The 23374-nt window shown below is 37.3% G+C and overlaps 2 protein-coding genes across 2 annotated transcripts in view; both read right to left on the bottom strand.

Annotated features, from left to right (window-relative positions):
- Window positions 1-23374, bottom strand: part of GatC (glutamyl-tRNA(Gln) amidotransferase subunit C, mitochondrial) — a 61781-nt gene that overhangs the window by 32547 nt on the left and 5860 nt on the right. The window lies entirely within an intron of this gene.
- Window positions 1191-3597, bottom strand: Xpac (DNA repair protein complementing XP-A cells homolog Xpac). Its single transcript, XM_089103002.1, has one exon. The coding sequence runs from the start codon at window positions 3592-3594 to the stop codon at window positions 2869-2871; it is 726 nt and encodes a 241-aa protein (XP_088959128.1). The 5' UTR covers window positions 3595-3597; the 3' UTR covers window positions 1191-2868.

The following is a 23374-nucleotide window of genomic DNA, read 5'->3' as shown; positions in this document are numbered from 1 at the left end:
TAACATTAACACGCATATATAGATGCGAACACATTTAAAAGGCTGAGTTTTCAAGTTAAAAGCGGATGTATTTATTCGATCCTGGCGCATATCACCCAGATTTCAAAAAATAATTTTTGTTTTCAAAATTAAAGCATAACTCAAAGATTTTTATGCTGGCTTTTTACTTCGAGAGATTTTCTCAGTATATTTGAATACTTTCAAGAATAATTTGTGGAGTTCCTTATTACCTCAGTTAATACGCCAAGTTTGGCTAAGCAGACTGCCGTTATTTACTTTTCATGTTTTAGAAATTTAAAATAATTTGCCAAGAATACACTACGATTTCGATGAAAAAGTCAGCTTATCATTTGCACGTGTGCATACCTAATACGCTGAAGAAAACGCTTTGTCTGTACAGTTCTTAAGCATTTTATAATTACGTATCAAATTTGTGTTTGGGTTGGGCGAACACAAAAAGCGTCAAACCCGTAAAACTAGTAAATTATGTTGGAAGCATAACCATATTTCCTGAAACAATTTTAAATGTATAGAGAGCATCAGATCTAACTAATCTCTTTCTAAAATTTCTAGTCTCTAATCTAATATGATTAGGGCATCAGATCTAGCTAATCTCTTTCTAAAATTTCTAGTCCCTAATCTAATATGATTAGGGCATCAGATCTAGCTAATCTCTTTCTAAAATTTCTAGTCGCTAATCTAATATGATTAGGGCATCAGATCTAGCTAATCTCTTTCTAAAATTTCTAGTCCCTAATCTAATATGATTAGGGCATCAGATCTAGCTGATCTCTTTCTAAAATTTCTAGTCCCTAATCTAATATGATTAGGGCATCAGATCTAGCTAATCTCTTTCTAAAATTTCTAGTCCCTAATCTAATATGATTAGGGCATCAGATCTAGCTAATCTCTTTTTAAAATTTCTAGTCCCTAATCTAATATGATTAGGGCATCAGATCTAGCTAATCTCTTTCTAAAATTTCTAGTCCCTAATCTAATATGATTAGGGCATCAGATCTAGCTAATCTCTTTCTAAAATTTCTAGTCCCTAATCTAATATGATTAGGGCATCAGATCTAGCTAATCTCTTTCTAAAATTTCTAGTCCCTAATCTAATATGATTAGGGCATCAGATCTAGCTAATCTCTTTCTAAAATTTCTAGTCCCTAATCTGATATGTATATAATATTCCTAATCTAATAGTCCCTAACACTCGTCTAATTTTATTTAATTTCTGAATTTCCTCACAGATATATTTTAGTATATTTACACTGAGACTGGTGAGATTGTTTTACAAGAGCAGTTAATCTATTCCAAGCTTTCAACAAAGTTTCCATGACATCTAAAGAAGAGAAAAAAAAAGGAATTCAGCTCTGACAATACACTTTTGATACTGGAACGCGTCCTAACTTTCATTGTTTTTCTTTCAATTATAGAAAATCTCAGAATGGTATGATGAGAAACATCATGAGTAAGATATGAGAAAAGAAAGATGAGAAATATCATAAGAAAAAAACAAAAGAAACACTACGAAAAGACGCGAGAAAAGAAATGTGAGACAAATCATGGAAAAACAAAACAAAAAAAGCTTCTCTAAAAATGTGTAAAAAAAAAAATCACGTATACTATTAGTTCATAGAGCTTTTTATACTGGACTTTATGTACCCCTAAAAAGACCAAAACATAGCTAAAATGCATTGTTCTATCACTGTTGACCTTGTGGGATCACAAACTTAGCACAGCTCATAAAACTTCTTGGATGTGAACTTCGCTAACAAAACTTCTTCAAAAACTGTCTCTGCCAGCACTGAATAAAAAGTCACAAAATAATTAATTAAATGAATATCTTCACTAGATATCACACATCCATGAGATGACTGGACATGAGTCAGGTCAGATTCAGGGTTTCGGAAAGAGGTGGGAGATAGAATTTTGATTGCCTATTTTCCAGCAGTTGTTGGATTTACACGAATGTATTTGAAAGCTTTGCAAATGGCCTTGAAGATGGAGGGATTACTTCTCCTTCCACCAGGAGGGCTTAATATCACCCCATTTTACGTCAAGCAGTTTTAAAGAGCGTCAAGAGTATTAAAGAGCGTTTAAAGTCAAGAGGTGGATAATGCTAAAGATCAATGATTTTTCCAAAGCAACAGCAATTTTGTATAGATAATCCCTCCTCCTCCCACAAGAGTCCTCATTGTCCCTCCTCCTCAAAGATTCAAAAAAGGGCACATAATCATATCTTTCAAATTTGATAACCCGAACCCAACTAACACATTTTTTTTTATATACAACCTTATCACCAGCATATGTTTCTACAGAATATTTGTATGTATGACCAGATTTCTGCATATTCGCTACTTCTTCAAGACCTTTTCAGCCTTTTCTATTCTTTTTAAACTATTTCATTTTTCCCTTCTGTTCCTTTTGCTCAACTCCCTTTTCTCTTTCCTTTTCCAAGGCATACAATCTTCCCCAGACACTAATAGCCCTTTCTTCAACTTGAAGTTAATCGCTCCTTCTGTTAATGCACATTCAAAGGACATATCCATTTACATTTTTTCATATTTGATAACATGACCACAGCTAAGACATTTTTTCGATATACATTCTTATCATCAGCAAATGTTTCTACACAATATTTGTATGTATGACCAGATTTCTGCATAAACGCTATTTCTTAAAGACCTTCTCAGCTTTTTCTATTCTTTTTAAACTATTTCATTTTTCCTTTCTTTTTCTTTTGCTCAACTCACTTTTCTCTTTCCCTTTCCAGGGCATACAAACTTCCCCAGACACTAATAGCTCTTTCTTCAGCTTGAAGTTAATCCCTCCTTCTGTTAATGCACATTCAAAGGACATATCCATTTACATTTTTTCATATTCGATAACATGACCACAGCTAACACAGTTTTTTCGATATACGTCCTTGTCATCATCATATGTTTCTACGCCATATTCGTGTTTATGACCTTCCAGGTTTTTTGTATATTCACTACTTCGAACAGACATTCTGAGCTTTTTCATTTCTTTGTTAAATTTTTTCACTTTTGTTTTTTCCCTCTTCTCAGCTCGTTTTTCTCTTTCCTTCTCCAACCCTTCCAAACTTCCCCATATATTAATAGCCCGTTCTTCAACTTGAATCCTCAAATACAGTTTCATATCATGTCCCATCGGGTTATGCGGATTGGGTTTTGTGATGAACTTCAATGTCGGTTCTCTTCTATCAAGATCACAGTCTTTCAGCAGATATTCTTCTTTAGCTGCACTTTTGGGTATCAGATCAAACTTTTCCTCATCCTCTCTGCATGGGTCACAAACAGAATACTCAAAACTTTTAAGAAGAAAGGATGAAATAAACCGTGTTTCGCATTCAATACAACGGGGATAGTCTTCAGGCTCAAGTTCAGGGGGAGGTTCAGTTACTGTGATTTCTTCCTCTCGCTTTTTCACTGCTGCTAGTACTTCTTCATCAATGACGAAGCCCCCTTCAGTTAGAATCAGTTTCTTGTCATCTACATGCAGCGTTCGGTGCTCTGTGGTTCCGAGCAGAAAATCAATCTCAGACTTCAATCTCTTTTTGTTTGGCTCCATTGAAAACCTAGCAAAATGCTTCAATTGAAACAGATTTAAAATAATGGCAAACACGATTTAATCAGGCACATACATAGGGGGTGGGGGATCCTAGCCGACGCCCCCTGTCTGATTAAGATTATTTTTACAATTCTCACTTGATTACATTTGAATACAACAGCTACTACTATGAACAATTCACCACAGCACCAAGCCGCCTGAAACCAACACAGCTACGTGGCTAGATGGCTATTATTGGTTTATGATGTTAATTTGAGGGTAAAAACAAAATGTTTCATATCTCTCATAGATATCTCTCATATCCCTCGGTTGAGTGCACTACACTTGATCTTTTTTTTTGGCCAGAAACAGTAGATGGCAGCATTTGTCTGTATAATATTTCATAAAATATTCCATAGAAAGTCAAAATTTCACTCTGCTGTCCAAATAAACTTAAAGACTTATAACCAATACGCTTTTAAACCAATTTTTTTTACTGATTGTGTTTTCCATAGTTTTATTTTACTAAACAAGAATAAGTCACCTCAATGTTTATTAGATGATAAAAAAGATAATATAGATTCCCAACAATTTGAATTTAGACCCTGGGGGTAGTGCTAAAAATTACTTGGTTGCAAATTTGGACACAAAGGCACTGAATTACATCCGTTTTAATTTTTTATTGGTTTTAGCTCTATTTTAAAAACGATTCGTAAATATTTTAAAATTATTGGCAATTTAGCTGCTTTAGCACATAAAACGAAATAAAAATACGCAAAAACAGGTATTATATTTTAAATAACACAGCGAAAAATAACCCACTAATAATATTAAAGGTCTAAGTATTTCGGGTCCCGTTCGGAAGCCTTTGTCATGGAAAAAAGACCTAAATTAAACAAAACATATAAGGAAAATAAAAAAAAGCACAAGCAATAAGAAACTCACATCTTGATAACGTTTAGTATGATATGTTCACCATGCAAATAGCAACAAATCTGACAAAAGCAAGAAATTTCAGGTTCTCTCTGGTATATAACAATAAAACTAAATACAAATTAAAGAAAATTAAATAAATACAATAAAACAATATCATAAATGAACTAAAGCAGAGCTACTGTTAGTTCGTTAATGCAATCTATCAAAATTATATAGTTTATCTATTTTTTTTTAAGTGGTAGAAACCCTGGGTTAGAACAATTATAACGGAATACAGGTAAAAAACAGGCTCGCCTTCTATAAATTTCACTGCTACTTCGTTTGCTAATCTAGAAAAAGCTGATGATTCTTTCTAAAGTTTATTTCATTTTGACGTGTATTTATAAGGTTCTAACTTGTTTGGGTTTGATTCTGCGGAATTTTCCCGACTGAAACGTATGATGCAAAATATAGGAAAAATTTTACATATCTTCTGAGCAAAGGAAACATTACTTTTCCGAAATTCGTTCCGAAAGATTCGGTTTACCCGAGAATGTTTGGTTTACCAAAAATACATAAAGTAGGCATTTCCCTGAGATTTATAGTATCATCGCTAAATACCCCCCCCCCAAAAAAAAAGAATGAAAAATGGCTGGCAAGACCACTTAAACCTCTACTTTAATTCCAAAAATCAAACATTAAAACTTCTTCATTTTTCAAAAACTAATTAAAAATATAGAAGTATCTAGTGAAACGTCGTTGTTTAGTTTTGATATGCAATCAATGTGAACATATGTACTATTTGAGCAATCTCTTTTTATCTTGCCTGAAAACTCAAACACTACAGAGACATGATAGAGGAGTTAACCGCAGAGATAGAGACAGAAACCATATTAAATTAAGTTAAAATTGCTAATAAATACACAAGTTATTTCAAGTTTAGAAATAATTTTATCAATTGAGAGGCTGACCTATGAGAGGAGCTTTAATCCACTTTCAGAAAATAGTTCCACAGACCGTATAGAAAAATTAACTCCAGAAACATATTTTAAAAAAATTAAATCACTAGGGGGTATTTAATCACTTAGAGAGAGGGGATAGAATTAGTTATTACAAACAAAAAAATTGAACAGAAAATAACTTACAATTTTTAGAGATGTGGAATCTTTGCGATGATACTGAATATTTTTTCGATATATTGTGACCCGAATTTTTTTAATTATCTTTTATGTCAAATCAAACTATTCGAGTTAAAAAGAGTTATTATTTCATTAGTTGATAAGGTATTAAAATTAACAATACCAAAATAAATAGATAATGAACTCATCTTCATTAAGGGTATTTTAATTCGGAATGAATATCCTGACGAAATGATCCCCCAAACTGTAGAAAAATGAAAGGAAAAATAAATTAACAAAAAAATCTAAATAAATAAAAAAAATATATAAAAAAACAATTACATTATCTTATTTAATCGCAAAAATTAAGAAACGAATTAAAATTACATAATATAATAACTCCTTTTAAATCTTAACTAGCTATAGGATTTTTATCAAATGGTGGACAAGATGTAATACCCAAATGAATACAAAATGAACAATACAGAACACTTTGTTACCGTTCAAAATTTCCACAACACAGCAAAATTTCGAAAATAGACTACAACAGCATAAAAATGCAATAGATTCTTCTTCAAAGTGTATTAAAAACCAGAAACTTTTGATTTCGCAGTCACAGAACCTGATAGCATACTATTTGATCAAACAAAATAGTTGATAATTGTGTTGGGCTTTCACAAAGTTTAAAGAAAATAATAAAAAGTAAAAAAATTATTTATGGGGGGATTAGCATAAACATAGATGAAGGGGATATAGACTGAATCCTATTTATAATAGTTTTAATTAAAAGACAAGTCAAAACCTCAAATATTTCATATATTGACATTCCGCATAATCAAATCCAAATAAGAATAAACCTTATAAATAAAGGTCAAAATATAATGAAATTTTCAAGGAGTCAATGTGCTCCTGCTAGATTTGTAAACGAAAAGATTCACACAATTTATCAAACGCAATAAAGTTTTCTTTATCTGTATTTAGTTATAATTGTTTTCACCAAGGGTATATGTAATTTTTTTAAATGAATAGATTATGTTATTTTGCTAGATGTCACTAACAAACCAACCAAACCCTGTTGTTGTGTTATTGTCATATACCAGATACGTAACCTAATTTATCCTATTTTTGTTTGGTTTATTGCAATTTGTATAATGAACATTATCATATTGATCAGTTAAGATTTGATAAAAAAGATTTTACTGCTTTTGCTTTGTTTTTTTCCTTTTCTGTATACGTTTTGTTTAAGTTAGTTTAGTTTGCTGTTTTTTCGTTCCTCCGTTTATAAAGGCTTCTGGACGCAAAGCCGAAATACTTGGACTTTTTTCATTACTAGTGAAAAACATTGTTATTTTCCACTGTCTTTATTGACAGGGTATACCCGTTTTTCTATATTTTCGTTTCGTTTTATCTTTAAATGGAAAGGAAGTGCAGCCTGCAAAATTGCAGCACAGTCTGAGACTGCGGGAAGTATCATGCACATGAAATATCATACATATTTTCTATATTTTCGTTTCGTTTTATTTGTAAATGGAAAGGAAATGCAGTCTTGGAAGTTGCAGTTCATTCTGAGACTGAAGGAAGTAGCCTACACATGAAAAATCATGTACGTTTTTCTATATTTTCGTTTCGTTTTATTTGTAAATGGAAAGGAAGTGCAGTCTGAGAAGTTGCAGTGCAGTCTGAGACTGCAGTTTCGAAAGGAAGTGCAATCCGAGACTAAACCCTTCAACTACAGTAAAAACTGACTTAAGGAAAATTTTAATGAATTACAAGCTGACCTAAGAAAGGTGACATTGGTCACCTTTCTTAGAAAGGTGAAAGAAAGGTGAAGAAAGCTGAAAGGTCAATGAGACTAGGAGCTCTTTTTTACTTTTTCTTCCTAAAGATTGAGTCATACTTCCCAAAATTCCTTACTACCAACAAAAAAAATGTTCAAAATTCTTGGAAAAATTTTAGACGAAAATTTAAGGTGGAGTTTGCACAGTCACAATCTTATTGAAAAAGATGCTGAATTTTTCATTCTTTTTCAAACCTGAAGAAATTTGGTTTCTAACTGAGGCTTTAAAGCATATACTAAGGTTACGTTAGACCTTTGAATAGACATGTCCAGCTTGGGATTTGAGGCTCATGAAAGATAAACCAGGTTGGCAAACTGATGTTTTAAAGCATATACTAAGGTTAAGTTAGACCTTTCAATAAACATGTTCAGCTTGGGATTTGAGGTTCATTAAAGATAAACCAGGTAGGCCAAAGATGACCAGGTAGGCCAACTGAGGTTTTAAAGAATATACTAAGGTTAAGTTAGACCTTTGAATAGACATGTCTAGCTTGGGATTTGGGACTCATAAAAGATAAACCAGGTAGGCCAAAGATGTCCCGGTAGAAGGCCAACTGAGGTTTTAAAGAATATACTAAGGTTAAGTTAGACCTTTGAATAGACATGTCAAACTTGGGATTTGAGGCTCATGAAAGATAAACCAGGTAGGCCAACTGAGGTTTTAAATCACATACCAAGGTTGAGTTACACCATTGAATAGACATGTCCAGCTTGGGATTTGAGGCTCATGAAAGACAAACCAGGTAGGCCAAAGATGGCCAGGTAGGCCAACTGAGGTTTTAAAGAATATAGTAAGGTTAAGTTAGACCTTTCAATAGACATGTCCAGCTTGGGATTTGAGATTCATGAAAGATAAACCAGGTAGGCCAAAGATGTCTCGGTAGAAGGACAACTGAGGTTTTAAAGAATATACTAAGGTTAAGTTAGACCTTTGAATAGACATGTCAAACTTGGGATTTGAGGCTCATGAAAGAAAAACCAGGTAGGCCAACTGAGGTTTTAAATCACATACCAAGGTTAAGTTACACCATTGAATAGACATGTCCAGCTTGGGATTTGAGGCTCATGAAAGACAAACCAGGTAGGCCAAAGATGGCCAGGTAGGCCAACTGAGGTTTTAAAGAATATAGTAAGGTTAAGTTAGACCTTTCAATAGACATGTCCAGCTTGGGATTTGAGGCTCATGAAAGATAAACCAGGTAGGCCAAAGATGGCCGGGTAGGCCAACTGAGGTTTTAAAGAATATACTAAGGTTAAGTTAGACCTTTGAATAGACATGTCCAGCTAGGGATTTGAAGCTTATGAAAGATCAACCAGTTAGGCGACAGATGGCACAAAAAAGAGCCATATAAATCATACTTGGACAAAACTACTAAACATACACACTGAAACACCTCAAACTAAATATCTTTGACAGTCGTAGACATGAGTTAACACATCGATTTGGACTAAATCGTTTGAACTTTCCAGCTTTTCATGATTTATGGTTGGTACTGAATCTATACTAGAACAGACTTCGATAAATACCAGCCACATTAACACATTAAAAACAAACAGAAGCTATTACCAGAGTTCTTAAAATTGGATAATATATATATTTCAGGATCTTGTCTTTGAAATAGCAACATCCCATATCTCATATTCTGTCAATGAACCATTCAAGTTAATCAGAGAAGAAAAAGCCCTTAAGCCGCAAATAGATCCTACCAAACTACATACATAACTTTGCTTGCTTGACTTAACGCTCTGGCTCAGCAGGGTCGCCAGCGTAGAGAGAACTGGTCGACAGCGCTGTCAGTCTTCTCCAAGCAGCCCTATCCAGGGTTAAGAATGGGGCCCCATTTGGGTCGATGTTGCGGTTGAAGAGGCGCTGATTTATTACATCAGCCCATCTTGTGCGCGGTCTCCCTCGAGGAAATTTCCAGACAATAGAGGGATTTAAGTCCGATATGATCCTTGCAGGGTTAGTTGGCGGGAGGCGGGGAAGTGGCCGTACCATCATAGAGAACGAGCTTCTACTTGGGTGGAGAGACTCGCTAACTTTAAAGTTCTCAGGATCTCAGTATTGTGGATCTTATCATACCATTTGAAGCCCTCAACTCGACACAAGTGTCTAGTTTGTATGGCATCGACCTTTCTTAGCTATGTCTGGGTTATCGCCCCTGTCTCAGAAGAGTAGAGCATGATGCTTGAGACTGTGGCGTTGTAGATACGGGCCTTGGTAGGGTGACTAATTTGCGGTTTGTGGAAGACTGCTCTCAGGAGCCGTCCGAATACAGAGTTTGCCTTGGCTGATCTGGCTGAGACTCGGCGTCAATTCTGCCATGTGATGATATAATTGATCCGAGATAAGTGAACTGCCTTACCACGTCAACAACTTGGCCGTTGATCACAACAGTTAAGGGCGATGCCGATGCGGTCTTTTCTACAGGCATGATCTTCGGTTTCTTCCAGTTGATTTGCAGCCCAACTCCGGAGGCAGTGGAGGAGAGTGTCACGAGTGCAGACTTAATTTGGTCTAAATTTTCGCTAAGGACGGCTACATCGTCGGCAAAGTTAACATCAGACAAAGTCCTCCCGGCATAACTTATGCCAAAAGGGTGGACACAGTGTGTCTTGTTCAAAATGTGGTCGATGACGCAGTTAAATAGCTCAGGTGCAGCAGCGCAACCTTGCCATACACCATTTTTGATCGGGAAGGAAGAAGAAAGGTTCCCGTTAACAAGGATGGCGGTTTCTGTGCTTCTATAGAGTTATTTATAGAGGATGACTATCTTTGTTGGTAGGCCTGCAGCTTTCAAGATTAGCCAAAGGGACTGCCTGTCAACAGTGTCAAAAGCAGAACGAAAATCAATGAAAGCTATGTAAGCTTTCTTGTTGAATTCCAGTGTCTTCTTAATGATATGTCTGACCATATGAATCTGTTCAGTTGTCGATCTTCCAGGCACGAATCTGGCTTGTTGGGGACGGCGCAAAGCATGTAGGAAATTTTTTGCACGTTTCAACAGGAGCATTGCAAACAGCTTTCCAGCAATAGAGAGTAGGGTGATACCACAGTAGTTGCTGCAATCTGTTGTGCTGCCCTTGTGCTTAAGCACTTGCACGATGATTCCTCTCTTCCAGTCTGATGGTATAACTTCAGTGTGCCAGATTACACTGAACACCATCTACAGCCAAAGCATCATTGCAGGGCCTCCTGTAGCAAGTAGCTCTGAAGCAACGCCACAGGTGCCAGCTGCTTTATTGTGTTTCAGTTTACTCGCTGCTGATTTAATCTCCTCAGGAGAAAACTCGGCGCCGTAGGGGGCAGGGGTAGCTTCTGCAGCAGCGGCAACAAGCCCTGGGTCAATGAAGTGGGGCGGATCTGAGTTTAGCAACTTATTGAAGTGTTTCTCACAGAGAGCAACACATTAAGACTGGTCGTATATAGTCTCTCCATTTGCTGCTTTCAGGCTTGTGGACATCATGGCATGTTGGCCAGTCAGCTCACGCAGGATCTTGAATGTTGCGCCTATGTCTTTCTTTGGGCAGCTTGCTCGAGCTCAGCGGCTTTACCCGCAATGAAGTCTTTCTTGTCCTCGTGAAGTAAGGAGTTCCGTTGTTTGTTGAGCTGTGTGTAGAGTGTCATATCTCCTCGTAATCTCGCTTGCCGTCTCTGCTCAATTATTTCAAATGTCTGGTTGCTAATCCACTTGCGAGTCATGCCAGCATTAAAATCTCCTAGGACTAAGAGGTTGTCGTGCAGGGGTAAGAAGGAGAGCTCGGAGGACAGTACTGCCTAGAAGTCGTCCATATCCTAATCTTGGGTCTCATTTGTTGCTGCATAGCAGGTAAGAACAGTTATCTTCCCATGCTTGTCGTCAATTCCCGCTCTCAGTAGACGTGGTGAGATAGGCGTAAATGACAATAGTGCTTTCCGATAGAAATTGTTGAGAACAAGACCGACTCTCTCTTTTCTTTTGGGTCCACCGGACCAAAGTACTGACCGCCCTTCTCCAATATGTTCTTTGTTACTTTCCGTAAGCGGAGTTCCTGTTATTCCTGTGACTGACAGTTCGTATCTTCTTAGTTCATTTGCTAAGAGAAGCCTTAGAACCATGCTGGTTCAGCATCGGGATATTCCAGGTGGCAACACTAATGCTACATTGGTCAACAATGTTCAAATGGGTACGTCCTTGGGCAGGCATGGGTCCAATTAGGATAGTAGATGGGGCATCTGAAGCTGTACATCCAGTTCCTTTCGTAGCAAATATTTTCAGAAGGAGGGTTGCTAGCCCAACTGTCTCTAGGTGCATTTAGTTCTCTGGTGACTAGCCGGATATCCAGAGGCACGTGAAGTCAGCTGATTTAATCTCCTCAGGAGAAAACTCGGCGCCGTAGGGGGCAGGGGTAGCTTCTGCAGCAGCGGCAACAAGCCCTGGGTCAATGAAGTGGGGCGGATTTGAGTTTAGCAACTTATTGAAGTGTTTCTCACAGAGAGCAACACATTAAGACTGGTCGTATATAGTCTCTCCATTTGCTGCTTTCAGGCTTGTGGACATCATGGCATGTTGGCCAGTCAGCTCACGCAGGATCTTGAATGTTGCGCCTATGTCTTTCTTTGGGCAGCTTGCTCGAGCTCAGCGGCTTTACCTGCAATGAAGTCTTTCTTGTCCTTGTGAAGCAAGGAGTTGCGTTGTTTATTGAGCTGTCTGTAGAGTGTCATATCTCCTCGTAATCTCGCTTGCCGTCTCTGCTCAATTATTTCAAATGTCTGGTTGCTAATCCACTTGCGAGTCATGCCAGCATTAAAATCTCCTAGGACTAAGAGGTTGTCGTGCAGGGGTAAGAAGGAGAGCTCGGAGGACAGTACTGCCTAGAAGTCGTCCATATCCTAATCTTGGGTCTCATTTGTTGCTGCATAGCAGGTAAGAACAGTTATCTTCCCATGCTTGTCGTCAATTCCCGCTCTCAGTAGACGTGGTGAGATAGGCTTAAATGACAATAGTGCTTTCCGATAGAAATTGTTGAGAACAAGACCGACTCTCCCTTTTCTTTGGGGTCCACCGGACCAAAGCACTGACCGCCCTTCTCAAATATCTTCTTTGTTGATTCCCGTAAGGGGAGTTTCTGTTAGTCCTGCGACCAGCACTTTGTAAAACTTCTTAGTTCATTTGCTAAAAGAAGCCTTAGAACCAGGCTGGTTCAGCGTCGGGATATTCCAGGTGGCAACACTAATGCTACATTGGTCAACAATGTTCAAATGGGTACGTCCTTGGGCAGGCATGGGTCCAATTAGGATAGTAGATGGGGCATCTGAAGCTGTACATCCAGTTCCTTTCGTAGCAAATATTTTCAGAAGGAGGGTTGCTAGCCCAACTGTCTCTAGGTGCATTTAGTTCTCTGGTGACTAGCCGGATATCCAGAGGCACGTGAAGTCAGCTATGCATGCGCCATGAGTGCATGGGAGCAGACTTCCGACGTTCCATTAGATTTTAGGTGCTTTTGAGGTGCCATTCCATTAGATTGAGGTGCTTTTACTTTTAATTTTACAACAGATTACATTTATTAATGATAACTTTGCATGAATTGGGGCATTTCTATTTGGCTGACTGTTGGGTTATAGTGTTTTGTCTTAGGCGATTGGATAGGCAAGTAAGGTCAAGACCTTGTTAATCTCAATTTCGTTTTTTTTCTAACCAAATAATTACCTTTAACACATTCAAGACCTGCAAGCTACAGTAAAACCTTTTCAGCTTGACCTCTCCCAGTTGAATGGCTTGAATAGAAAGGCATCAGTAACTAGATTACATTATTTGCAATAAAAGAGCACAGATTCCTAAAAAAAACACTGATGGTTCATTTACACATTGCGGAATTTGTCTGTATTTAGCAATATGTGTGGATTCTGTCCGTTTTCGTGTTTGAAAAACTCTCTACCTTTCCACAAAGATTTGGTCAAATCAGGATGGATTCTTGGCAAAGTTTTTAAATGAACAAAACCATGACTAATGAACATCAAATTCTTTGTTGTTTCAGAGTAAATTTCTTTCTCTTCTTGTCTTCTGTTTCTCCTTTGCAGTATACAGACTTGTCAAATTAGCCAATATTCTTTGTTTAGACTTGTTGTCATCCACTCTGATACATTTATTTGAAAACTTTGCCTTAAACTTAAAACATAGCGTTTTCTAGGTCATCGTTTAAAAAAATACAGATGGATTTCTGCAATGTGTAAACTAACCATGAATTCCTCTCACTGTTGCAAAATTTCCAAGGATTGTGCTCACATTCTCAGCTAAGAAAATTAGAAGAGTTTCAACCAATACCAGGCCAATACCTATAGTAATAGACTTTATTAACCAATGTTGTTCCATCCATCTTCTATGTTGTCAAATTTTAAACTCTCTAGTTCAGTATTCGACTGTTTCTGGAAAGTTTCTCTTAAATTCTCATCCTGGAGTCTACCAACAACATAACTTCCTGGGTGCTAGTTACCCTTCCAAAATTTCAGCTTTAAATTAACCCTAGACACTACTAGATGGTGATCTTTACTTTTAACATCAATAACAACACTCCTATGTCAAGGGTGGATCCAGAATTTTTTTAGGGGGGGAGGTGCAAAATAGGTTTATTCAATAAACTTGCATTAGGAGCAAGTTCAATGAATGCAAACTTGTGTTAATTAAGTAAACTACACTACTTTAGACTATGTTAGGAGGGGGGGGGGGTATTGTACTGATCATGCCAGTCTTTGGTTTACATTAACATAATCAACAAGGTTAGCTGTCTTACCATGATGTGAATCACATGTTAATTTATAAGCCGTTTTATGACCAAATACTGTCTTGGTTATAAGTAGATTGTTATACCTACAAAATTGTAGCAATGTGCGGCCATTAGGCTACTGTTTTCCTTTTCTACACCATATTTACCTTGGCTAGGATGCCATCTATCCTTAGTTCTATCCACCTGGGCAATGGAATTTCTTAATAAAAGCACCATGTGAGGTGCCTCAGGGAAAAGTAAATAATAATACACTGAATTGAAGGTTTACGGTTCTTATATTGAAGGCTTATGGATTGAAATCAAATGGGAATTATCACCAACCCTTAAGTAAGGCATTATGGAATCCCATTTGTCTATAATTCCATGTACTTTTAAGCTGAAAACATTAAAAACATTGTTTGTGGCTAGGGATGGTAAAACGGTCTTTCAAAAGTCAGTAGATATAAAATAATTATACTATAAATTGGCTTTTGACTCTAGGATTAGGTCATCAGTGTGGTCAGTACTAGTACAGTTACGATTTATACCTGCATGACTGAAAATATCAGAATAAATAAGAGAAAGCTTTTTTCAGAAAAGAAAATCTTTCATCACTAAATAACATTTATAATAATAAAATTTTTAGATTTAACAACATTACCACCAAGTTTAAGGTTAGGCAGAGGAACATAGGGTTTCAATGTTACTAGTGTCCTTAAGGGTTGCTATATTACCACAAAAACAATATTTCCAGATTTGGCTAATTATTAGTGGTTTTCAGTGATTTTAGTTTTATCTTATTTAGTGATTTTTTTTCTGGCAAAAGATTTGAATTTGAACCTAATCATCATTGGCACAGGGCCTGTCAAAATTATTATTTAAAAAAAATCAAGACCTGGCATACATAGCTTAGGTAAGCTTATTACGATCTACCATTATTATGTATAAGAGTCAGGCTGATATCAGAGAATATACAAGCACAACAATAGTGACTTTTGTGTTTTTGAAAAAGTATTAAATACTAAATTATCTTTTCTATTAACCATTTTTTGAAAAAAATTCAAATGAATTTACTGAAAAAAATGTACAATGTCAGTTTAATATGCATATGCTGATATTTATTCCTTACAATCTTATTTAATTTTTGATTTATTAAAGTTATAAAAATGAAAACATATAAAAGATTTTTTTTCAGTAAAGTACAAATTATATTCTAAGTTTTAGAAAGCATAGGGTTTAGAACCCTACTCAGATTAATTTCTGCTTGTTTTTAGTTTGATTTATTTTAACTTCTTTTTGTTTTGGGTTTCATTTATTTATTGACACCAATTTGTGGTAGTTGTATGATTGGTAGATTATTTGATTCTATTTTTGTTCATTTTTGGAGTAATGGAGTTCTTTACTTTTTTTCAAAAACTAATATTGTCCAAAAAGTTTTTTGATTAACTTCTGTTTGTTTTATATTGACATAGTCTTTTTCAGGGAGAAAGACTGAGCCTCTTCTGAAGTTAAACAACCATCCCTTCCATAAAAAACCTTTAATACCCCCTGGGCATAACTTACAACCCTTGCCCCTAATCTCTGGGGTTTGTTTCAACCCCAAAAGCCTTTTATAATGATATTTAGACTATTTTGAACAGAATAGCTATCTCAAATTTCTATTAGACGTATTTCGGGACAATATGAAATGTGTGTAGGGGGAGAGGGTAGCTGCCTTCTGATCACTTTGACTTTTAAAAAGGGCACTAGAGCATCTAATTACCAATCGAAAGAGCCCTCTTTGAAGTTTATATGACCACACTTTCTATAAAACCCTACATGCCCCCAGGGCAAAACTTACAACCATTTCCCTGAGGGCTAGGGGGATTTGTTATCCTCAAAGACATAATTTCCAGACCTTTCTGATAGGATTAACAAAATGGCTATATCAAAATTTTGATTGGAAGTGTTTGAGGAAATGATAGGCATGGAGGAAGACATTTGCCCTCTGGTCACTTCTGACCAATAAAAAAGGCACTAGTCCTCTCAATTTCCAATCTAATGAGCCCTTTTTAAAGCTTCTACAACAAAAATTTCTATAAAAACGTTATATGCCCCAAGGGCATAACTTACAACCCTTCTCCTGAGGGCTATGGGGGAAGGGTTGTCATCATCAAAGAAAAATTTCCAGACCTTTTAACTACGTTGAACAAACTGACCATATCAAAATGTTGATCGGAAATGTTTGGGGAAATGGTAGGCGTGGGAGGGGGGGGGGGGGAATTCTCCCTCTGATTATTTTGACTGCTAAAAAGGGCAATAGCCCTCTCAATTTCCAATTGAAAGAGCCCCTTTTTAAATTTTACAACAACACTTTCTATATGACATTATATGCCCCCAGGGCATAACATACAACCTTGTGGGGGGTTGTCATACTCAAAAACATAATTTCCAGACCCTTCAACTACATTCAACAAAATTGCTATATCAAAATGTTGATTGGAAGTGTTTGGGGAAATGATGGGTATGATGGGGGGGGGACATTCGTTTTCCAATGGGTTTTGACTATTAATAAGGGGACTAGCCCTCTCAATTCCCAATGATAAATACCTTATTTGCCTCCAGGGCATAACTTACAACCCTTGCCCTGAGGGTTATGGGGGGTTGTCATCCTTAAAGACCTAATTTCCAGAACTTGAAACTACATTAAACAAAATGGCCATCTCAAAATTTTGATTGAATTTGTTTGGGGAAATTGTGGGTGCAAGAGGGGAATTAGTTGCCCTTCAATCACTTTCGACTATTAAAAAGCGCACTAGCCCTTTCAATTTCCAATCAAATTAGCCCTTTTTGACGTTTCTACAATAAAACTTTCTATTAAAACCATATATGCCCCCAGGGCATAACTTAAAACCCTTACCCTGAGGGTTGGGGGGGGGGGGTTGTAGTCTTCAAAGACCAAATTTCCTAAACTTTCAACTATGTTGGAAAAAATGGCTATCTCAAAATTTTGATTGGATATGTTTGGGGAAATGGTGGGCATGAGAGAGGGGTTATATAAACACAAGGCACTAGCCATCTCAATTCCCAATTGAATGAGCCCATTTTGAAGTTTCTATGACAACACCATCTGTAAAAACCTTATATACCCCAAGGGCATGGGGCATAACTTACTACCTTTGCCCTGAGGGCTCGCAGGGGTTTGTCATCTCCAAATACATAATTTCCAGAACTTTCAACTACATTGAACAAAATGGCTATCTCAAAACTCTGATTGAATGTGTTTGGGGAAATGGTGGGCAAGAGAGGGGGATTAGTTGCTCTCCATTCACTTTCAACTATTAAAGAGGGCACTAGACCTTTAAATTTTAATCAAATGAGCCCTTTTTGAACTTTCTACGACAAACTTTCTATAAAAACCCTATGTGCCCCCAGGGCATAACTTATAACCCTTGCCCTGAGGAATGTGTGTATGTGTGGGGGGGGGGTTGTCATCCTTGAGGACCTAATTTCTAGGACTTTCAACAATGTTGAACAAAATGAATATCTAAAAATTTTGATTGGATGTTTTTGGGGAAATGGTGGACATGAGAGGGGGGTTGGTTGTTCTTCAATCACTTTTCAAGCATTAAAAAGGGCTCTTTGAGCCCTTGAGCCAAATCAAATGAGCCATTTTTGAAGTTTCTATGACAACTCCTTCTATAAAAACCACATATGCCACCAGGGCATAACTTACAACCCTTGCCCTGAGGGCTGTGGGGGGGGGAGTAATCGTCAAAGATCTTATTTCCAGAACTTTCAACTACACTGAAAAAAATGACTATCTCAAAATTTTGATTGTATGTGTTTGAGGAAATGATGGGCGTGAGAGGGGGGTTAGTTGCCCTTCAATTACTTTCTACTATTAAAAAGTGCACTAGCGATTTTAATTTCCAATCAAATGAGCCTTTTTTGAAATTCCTACAACAAAACTTTCTATAAAAATCATATATACCCCCATGGCATAACTTACAACCCTTGCCCTGAGTTGTGGGGGGGGGGCGGGCGGTCATGCTTAAAGACCTAATTTCCGAAACTTTCAACTATGTTGAACAAAATGGCTATCTAAGAATTTTGATTGGATGTTTCAATCACTTTCAATTATTGAAAAGAGCACTAGCCGTTTCAATTTCCAATCGAATGAGGCCTTTTTGAAGATTCTACGACAAAGCTTTCAATAAAAACCTTATATGCCCCAATGGTATAAATTACAGCCCTTGCCCTGAGGGCTGTGGGGGAGTGTCCTGTGCCAAGATATAATTTCCAGAACTGTCAACAACATTGAACAAAATGGCTATGTCAAAATTTTGATTGTATGTGGTTGGGGAAATGGTGGGCATGGAAGGGGTGTTAGTTGCCTTCCGATCACTTTTGACTATTAAAAAGGGCACTAGCCCTTTGAATTTCCAATCGAATGAGCCCCTTTTTTAAGTTTCTATGAGAATGCTTTCTAAAAAAATCTTATATCCGCCAGGGCATAACTTACAGCCCTTGCCCTGAGGGTTATGGGGGAGTGTCTTCCTCAAAAACATAATTTCTATCTGGAAATCAACTACACTCAACAACATGGCTATCTCAAAATTTTGATTGGGTGTGTTTGGGGAAATGGTGGGCGTGAAAAGGTGTTAGGTGCCTTGCCTTCCAATCACTTTTGACTATTAAAAAGGGCACAAGCCACTCCAATTTCCAATTGAATAAGCCCTTTTCAAAGTTTCTATGACAACTCATTCAATATGAAGTGCCCTGGTCTAAAACCAAAAAAATAAATAAATAAATATTACATTTTGTCAACATTGTTCTTTACTTAGGCAGTGCTATTGAGGTGTCTATGATTAGGAACCAACACTAAGTGAAAAGGAGTGCAAATATAATGAAAACTCCCCAAAAACTGGTCTATAAGAGTTTGTAGATGATTGGTAAAGGGAGGACTTGAAATCTTTATATCATCATTATGATATCTATAATCATTAAACTATCATTGTTAATCTGCCTGATGGAATAATTACAAAGATAACCATACCTATTTATTGCAGATTAAGGCAAGGCCCCCTTACATCCCCAATCATAGGCAGCACACTAGTGCTGCCTAAGTAAAGAATGATGTGGGCACAATGTGTTTTTTTCTTCAGTCCGGCACTTCATATCAAAGGAGTTGTCATAGAAACTTTGAAAAGGGCTCATTCGATTGGAAATTGGAGTGTCTAGTGCCCTTTTTAATAGTCAAAAGGGATTGGAGGGCAACTGCCCCCCCCCATACCCATCATTCCCCCCAACACATCCAATCAAAATTTTGAGATAGCCATTTTGTTCAGCATAGTTGATTTCCAGATAGAAAATATGTTATTGAGGGGGACACTCCCCCACAACCCTCAGGGCAAGGGTTTTAAGTTATACCCTGGGAGCATTTAAGGTTTTTATAGAAGGCGTTGTTGTAGAAACTTCAAAAAAGGCTCATTCGATTGGAAATTCAAAGGGCTAGTTCCCTTTTTAATAGTCGAAAGTGATTGGAGGGCAACTAGCCCCCTCCCCATACCCATCATTTCCCCAAACACATCCAATCAAAATTTTGAGATAGCCATTTTGTTCAGCATAGTTGATTTTCAGATAGAAAATATGTTTTTGAGGAGGACACTCCCCCAGAGCCCTCAGGGCAAGGATTTTAAGTTATGTCCTGGGGGCATATAAGGTTTTTAAAGAAGGCATTGTTGTAGAAACTTCAAAAAAAGCTCATTTGATTAGAAATTCAAAGGACTAATGCCCTTTTTAATAGTCAAAAGTGATTGAAGGGCAACTAGCCCCCCCCCAGTCTCTTTCTGTTATTTTACCTGTTAACACCTATGCAGGGTTAAATTTTTGAAACCCGTTTGGAAGTTATTATAATCCAAATTTCAGTCATTGACCAGTTTCGAGCTATATTAACTGGATTTATTGTTTCACTATTATGTCAAGGCCCATGATATTTATATACCTTGAGTTCAGACTTTATGCCGCTAGTAGAATAGTAAATTGCAGCCAATGTCAAGAGTGGTTTCGTTCAGAGTGTACAGGCATTTCTATTAAGGAGAAAAAATAATGTGGTGAGTGATTAAGTTTAAACTGCTAGTCCCCCCTTTCTCTTAATGAGGACCCCAAAACACCTTCAACACCACTTTCTCCACCTCCTGGCTCTAAACCACGCTCTACGCCCAAGTCTGCCACAAAACCTACAACCCCAAAATCAGTTTAAAAAAATCAAGCTTCCCAAGTCCCCCCTTGTGTTGACTGTGTTAAACATATCAAACACCTGGCTGATCTCCGAGCTAAATACAATTCCCAGTTGGAGCAGAATTCAGACCATGAAGTAGCCATAGAAGACTTGAAAAAACAAGTTGACATGTTTCTCAATGACCAAAAAATTGGTAACGATATACTCCATGAACGCGATCTGGAAATTAAAAATTAAGTGAAAATATCAACTCCCATAATTCCCACCACCTACTTATGGAAGATGAACTCTGCAATCTAGAAAACAATCAAGTGACCCTTAAATCGAAAATCACCAAATTACAAGAGGACTTTAAAAACAACGAAGCAACTAATACTACACTAGGGGATCAATTATCAGAGTTCAGCAAATCCAGCATTAATTGCGAAGTATCCCATGAGAGCAAACAAATACCTACGTGTAGTATGACTACTGATGACGCACTTGAGTTTGGGAATAGTCCAGTGACTTCCGGTTTTTCACATAAATTATCAGGTGATAATGAACTAAACAAAAGGATTACAAAGGTTATGGAGAAGTCATTACCAGATGATGACATTGTTATTATTTTTGAAAAAATTACGAAAGTGATGGATAAAAGGGAAACAAATTTAAAAATAAGCCAGAAAGGAAAATGTGATCTGCACGCATTTTGATAGTGGTTTCTGCAAGTTTCGCAAACAACGCAAGTTTCTACATATTTGTCGTCATTTTATTTCGGGAGTTTGTGTGTCTGATAAGCGTATTTTTGACCACGTTGATCTGTCTTCTGTTTTTATCTTATATTGATAAGTCGTGTACTTTTGCTCATGTATCTTCAGGATTGGAGCGCAGGTTCAGCACCCACCGTTTTTTTGGGCGACGCCTAAATTATTCACGACCCCCCCCCCCGTCCCCTAGTTCGTGTTCCATTCGACTTTCAGTCTTATCCCCCTGCATACCCGATACAGCGCAGTATACCTCAGGAATCCATCCCTCGGAACAATCCTCTGCCCCAAGTGCTTATGCCTGCCCAGTCAGTCCAACCCCCACAATCACTTTACTCAAAACGGACCATCCCCCCCCCTTACTCATTTTCCTCCCCAAAATCCCCTTCCTATCGACTCCATTCTTCTCCGTGCGTCCAAGAAGTTACCAACCGGTTCTGGACTCCACCCATTATTTGTCAAAACAAACCCAACCCCTCCCCTCTCAGACACCCCCACTGTACTTCCCTCCCTCAGCATCATCTTGCCCCCCCCACCCCCCATATAAAGAACACTCCCAATTTGACTTATTCCCAGATCACCAGGAAACCTTTCTCCCTTCCCTTGCACTTTATCCCCCCCTGGCTACCCTACCAGTATGACTCTGGTTTAAGAGTAAGCAGGCAGAACAATCCACAGGTAACACATCCATGCAGAGTTTCTAAAACTTCAAATAGTAAGACAAATTCCACCATAGTTCCATCCCAACTTAATAATATTCCCATAATTTGTCTGCTGTCCTCCTTTTCTCTCCAGCCCCGTCCAGTCCCCCCTTTTAATAATGCCTCAAAACCACCCCCTTACCCACAGCATCCTTCTCATAAACTTCAACCCCAACTAACTCCCTCCCGAATTGAAAAAAAAATACCAATACCCAAATCAGTTTAAATTTCCAATTTTCCTACTTACCAATGCTGAGAGCCTGAATTTTGACAAAATTACCGAACTCGAGGGTATCTCTGAAATTCATAAAATTAATATTATTGCTGTGACAGAGGTTCAGTCCCAGAACCCAGATTTCCTAAAAATCAGCAATTATACTCAGTTTATAAAACTTTGACCTCCCTATCACCCTCTCGGGAAAAAAGGGGGTGGTATATTATTTTTTGTCCATGATAACCTCCAACCTAAACTCATCCCCACCCCAAACTTATGAGATTATGATGAAATCCTATGGCTGAGCCTTAGACCAAAAGTACTTCCCCACCCTTTCAATTTAATTGTAACCGCCGTCTTTTATCATTCCCCTAACCAAAGTATTGACCAGAAACGCAAATTTATACAACAATTTTTTATAAGTGCTGATTTTGTGTTGTCAAAGTATCCGAACGCTGGTATTTGCTTACTTGGCGATGCAAATGACCTGAGGATAGACTTTATCTGCACCTCTCTTAATATTAAACAACTGGTTAAAATATCTAAAACAAAAGGTGACACCTCTCTGGATGTCATTTGTTCAAACATGAGTAAGTATTACAACTCCCTGCAAGCACTGCCACCACTGGGAGGCAGTTACCACTATTGTCTTCTTTTTTCTCCCTCTTCAGCCATTGAACATTCCTTTACTACCTCCATTGGGGTTTGCCATCCCCTCAGTGACACAAGCCTTTTTTTCTTTTGGATCATGACTGACGAGTGAAAGTTGGTCAGACCTTTATAATTCTAATAACCTTGATGACAAAATTTTGATTTTTCACAAAAAAACTAATTGATTCCTACTCATAATGTTTCCCAGAAAAAAAAAAATCAGAAAATGCTGCAGTGATAAACGTTACATAAATAATCACATAAAATGTTAATCCGCACAAAAATAAGCTTATTTAACAGGGGTAATTTAGCTGAAGCAAATAAGTTAAGAAAGGAATTAAAAAGTCAAATTAGAAAAGCTGCCCAAGTCTATTATAAAAATAAAATTAAATACTTGCGCTATGATAAACAAAAGAACTGGTACTCTGAAATTAAAAAACTTACCTGCAAGAGTCAAGAACAACTAAGTTTTAATATAAATGAACCTCCAAAGACCACAGCTAATGACCTAAATAAGTTTCTGGCTTCTATTGTCCAGAGTCTCCAACCACTATCTTATGCATTTCCAGGTATTCCTGATCCTTTTTCACTCCCACATATTTCTCCACGTGATGTTGTAAAAAAAAATTGAAAAACTAAAACGATCAAGCAT

This window comes from Artemia sp. Qi Xiang Cuo, chromosome 17 (genome assembly GCF_049724085.1).
Source record: "Artemia sp. Qi Xiang Cuo chromosome 17, ASM4972408v1, whole genome shotgun sequence".
Lineage (NCBI taxonomy): Eukaryota > Metazoa > Arthropoda > Branchiopoda > Anostraca > Artemiidae > Artemia > Artemia sp. Qi Xiang Cuo.
Note: the sequence above shows the minus strand (reverse complement) of the source record. Positions and strands in the feature narration are given on the sequence as shown.